Source organism: Hetaerina americana, unplaced genomic scaffold (assembly GCF_022747635.1).
Source record: "Hetaerina americana unplaced genomic scaffold, ioHetAmer1.1.p SCAF_12, whole genome shotgun sequence".
Taxonomy (NCBI): domain Eukaryota; kingdom Metazoa; phylum Arthropoda; class Insecta; order Odonata; family Calopterygidae; genus Hetaerina; species Hetaerina americana.
Genome location: NW_027286292.1, coordinates 11,682,568 through 11,686,457, shown reverse-complemented (window position 1 = coordinate 11,686,457; position 3,890 = coordinate 11,682,568). Strand labels below are relative to the sequence as shown.

At 36.7% G+C, this 3,890-nt stretch overlaps 1 protein-coding gene across 1 annotated transcript; it reads left to right on the top strand.

Moving 5' to 3' along the window:
• The first annotated feature begins 2,902 nt into the window (after window positions 1-2,902).
• Window positions 2,903-3,574, top strand: LOC139685806 (Krueppel-like factor 3). Its single transcript, XM_071582924.1, has one exon. It carries the CDS (start codon window positions 2,903-2,905, stop codon window positions 3,572-3,574), a length of 672 nt encoding a protein of 223 aa, XP_071439025.1.
• The last annotated feature ends 316 nt before the right edge of the window (window positions 3,575-3,890 follow it).

Sequence of the window (3,890 nt, the reverse complement as noted above, 5' to 3'; positions counted from 1 at the left end):
GTTGCCACACACCAATTCTTACTTAACCAAATAATATGTTAATAAAGTAGTATTGGCATGTATACATACGTATTTATACGTATATATTTTGTATTTTTTCTAACATTGTGCAATTTTTATCTGATGTGTCCAAAATTTGTGTATGTGTGAATATGCACCAGTCTCGGGACAAATAAATACATTAATATTATTATGTATGACAATGAAACAAATTGGGAACTTACATATGCAACAAATTCAACCTGAAAAAATTGAGCAGCACATCACTCCAGGGTGGAAAATGTTTATTCATAGTATCTAGAGTGAAACACCGAATTTTTTTTTTGGAAGACCAGAGACAATATATCAAGTTGAGGTAGATATAAAATTGAAATTAGGGGGATAAATATTTATAGTATAATGTTATAAAATTGAAATACCTCTCTGTATTTTTACAAAATAAAAATAATAAACTAAAATTTGTTAATGCATTCAGGTGCAGGAAATGTAAATAAAAGGGCTGACACTGAAAATTTTGAAAGCCTAATTTTTTGAAGTTTCCATAAGGTTTGTGTATACTCCTTGCAGAATTTCCTGTTTATTTTTAAAATACGTTTCTGTTTCTTTCAAGCTTTTTAAACCAGTATCTAAAGGAAATATCATGTAACTTAAGTCAACTAACAGCTGAGGTTTTATTTCAAAAACTGATCTCACCAGAAAAGCATGTTTTGATCGGTTCAGATCAATGACTGGTAACCATATAAATGACCACCTTAAAATTGTTCAAGAGACCTTGAATGTTGGCCCAATGGAAATAATATTAGTTCGGCATATTTTTGTCGGCCAATAATAGTGAAGTTGAAAGAGGCAAGGATTGAGGTGAGTGAAATATGGGTGATTGAGTATGGGGGTAAGGAAATTCAGGGGGCTTGAACACTACTGGAGTATCAAATGGCAATGAGAATCAGCAGGATCAGCTGGATATTGGTGGTACTTTCACTTATTGAGTCTGTGAGACATGAGATAATGGGTGGTCACTGGGATAGAGTCGTGGAGTTATGAAAGGGAAGGGCATATTGTGAAAAACATGAGATATTTAATGAGGGATCCAAGGTGAGGGGGAAGGAAGGGGAAAAAGGAAGAAGTCGCCATGCCATTTCAATGGCAAATCCATCTGCAAATGGCAAAGAATGGTTATGGAATGACTGCACTATAGATTGTAAGGAAGTAAAGGGAGGGGGAAAATGGGGGACAGGGGAGCAGCTGGAGGGGTTAGTTAAAATATGTGAGGATGTTTGGAAGAGGGGGGGAGAAAATGGGGGCCAGGTCTAAATTTAAACTAATGTTTGATTTGTGGTTGAAAATGCATTCATTTGGGTCAAGGATATGGTCAATGGGTACAGAGATGTAAGTCTCCAGCAGGTATGAATGAGGTAGCTGGTTTCTATTAGGCGTCTGGTGACATTGAATTCTTCCGGTCCATTGTATTTGAAGAGGACTAAATGTTCTTTGGATCTGATGAGGATTTCACATTCTGTTTGTCCACTGCATTTTTGTTGCAAGGAGTGGAGTATTGTATTTGGTAAAACAGGATTAATGAGGAGTAGGGATACCATCCCTTCCGGAGTCTACAGACAGGACTTCCTCACTGACCTCAATAATGTTTTTTCATCCATTTCCTTCACTATAGATGCATAATCCAACGATTCCATACCATTTCTAGACATTAAAAAAAGGACTAAATATTACATTGTCTCTTGGAATATTTATAAAATTATCACATTCAGACCTCTCTTAACATCTCTTAAGTTCCCTTCCATGGCTACAAAAACAGAACTCTGCCCTCAATTTCCTCAAAAATCATCTTTTCTTAATTTCCCTTGACAAACATGCCTTCTCTAAATAACTTCAATACAGAAAGCATAGCCATTACACTTGGCTGCACAAAGCAGTAGCCTGAATCTTCATGAAACGGAAATTAAAAAAACTAATGAAGTCCACCTCCACTCTTTCTCCAATTTCTGACAAAGAATATTTTAAATTTCCTTTTAATCAATCATTAACCTAGGGCCTTCCCTCTTTTTTTAAATGACATAACAATTTCTTCCTCAAATAAATTCAAATTTGAAAAAACCTGCATTCTGGTGTCAAAAATTGTACCCATACTACTCAGAAATCTCAAGAAAATGTTAAGAAAACTTTGATGCCCCACACCTTGCAGCAAAACATACAGGACAAATAAAATGCAACTACATATCAGATTCGAGGTATACTTGACACACTACAAATAAAATAAGACTAGAAAAATGAAGCATAACCAAACATATAATAGAAACCAGCCACTCTAGATCTACTGCAGACTTCCCCTGATAAATCCATAACCCGTACATATTCATTTCAATGTACAATTATGACAATAGTTTAAATTCAGATCTGGGCCTGAAAGTCTCCACTATTTTCCAATTGTCCTCACAAATTGAAACCACTAAACCAAATTTTATTTTGTAATTCAAGTGGCCAGGAAATAGAGAACTAACTATAGTTCTTGACAATAGAAGAGATGAAATAAGTTCATAATTTTTCTTTTCTGCCCTGCTGTTTGCCAGTTTCAATAATATTCAAATCTTACCAGTAGAAATTAAATATCAGATGCTTATGAATCACCATCACCAATCAAAGTGATTGGATGTAAGCTATCAAAAATATTCTGTCATAATTACATCTTCAATAGGAGTGTCACAAGATCTAATGACACTGACCACTGCTGACCTTTAACTTAAAAGTGACTAAAACCATCAATTGGGTCAACTTGTGAGTAACCTGCCCAACACACTGACCTTTCAGACATAAAATACACTTTGCTGCCATCAAGTATATAACACGATGAAACTTTTCTTGTTTTACAGCTCCTCCCAAGGAGAATATGGATCTGGAAAGTGATTTAGAAGTCCTTTTATCTGACTCGGCAAGAAACTCTGAGTTCAATGATAGCAAGTGGGTACCCACAGAAGTGCTTCCTGAAAAAACACCTCTCTGCAATGATCTATGTACAGATTTCCTGGAAGAAAGTGCTCGATGGCTGCAATTGCATCCACCAATCCAATCTCATCAGATTTCTGAAGTCGAGGTGGAACAGCAACTGTCTCTACCCATGCAGCAAGATGGCCCTAATCAGAGTAATGTGACAATCGGGACTGTTTATGAGAACCAGGAATCTCTGGAGTCAAGAGAGCAGCATATGTCTGCCTTGGCTTCACATGACTACTCAAAAAAACCTTTGGCTGGTCCCCGTGAAGAGAGAACCTTCCAGTGTACATTTGAAGGTTGCACAAAGAAATATGCCAAGTCGTCACATCTCAAGGCACACATAAGGCGACATACAGGGGAGAAACCATTTGCTTGCTCTTGGCCAGGGTGTGGATGGCGTTTTTCGAGATCAGATGAGCTGTCAAGGCATCGGCGATCACATTCTGGACTCAAACCTTACAAATGCCTTACCTGTGATAAAAAATTTGCACGCTCTGACCACCTAGCAAAGCACCTAAGAGTTCATCGCCGAAATTCGGCTCTTGGCAATGAAAAAAATGGAAAGTGAAGTACAGATCATTCCTTTGCAAGGAATATCTAGTGTTCACTCATGGCTTGTTAGCCAATCACATGAGTTCTTAAAAATTAAGATGAGCATGTTAGTGTGACATTCAGACATGAATTCATTGCAACCTACGAATTATTTTTTTATTTAGGTAGAGCAATATATTTCAGTCTGACAGTGAATTCCCACTGATTTATCACAAATTCTAACTACTTTTAGTGTGAGTACATATTATGATTTGGTGAGTTAATAGCTCAGTTGACTGAAAAATGAGACATTCTGTAAGCATAATGGTCCAAAGTAGAAGCAAATAGTTTTT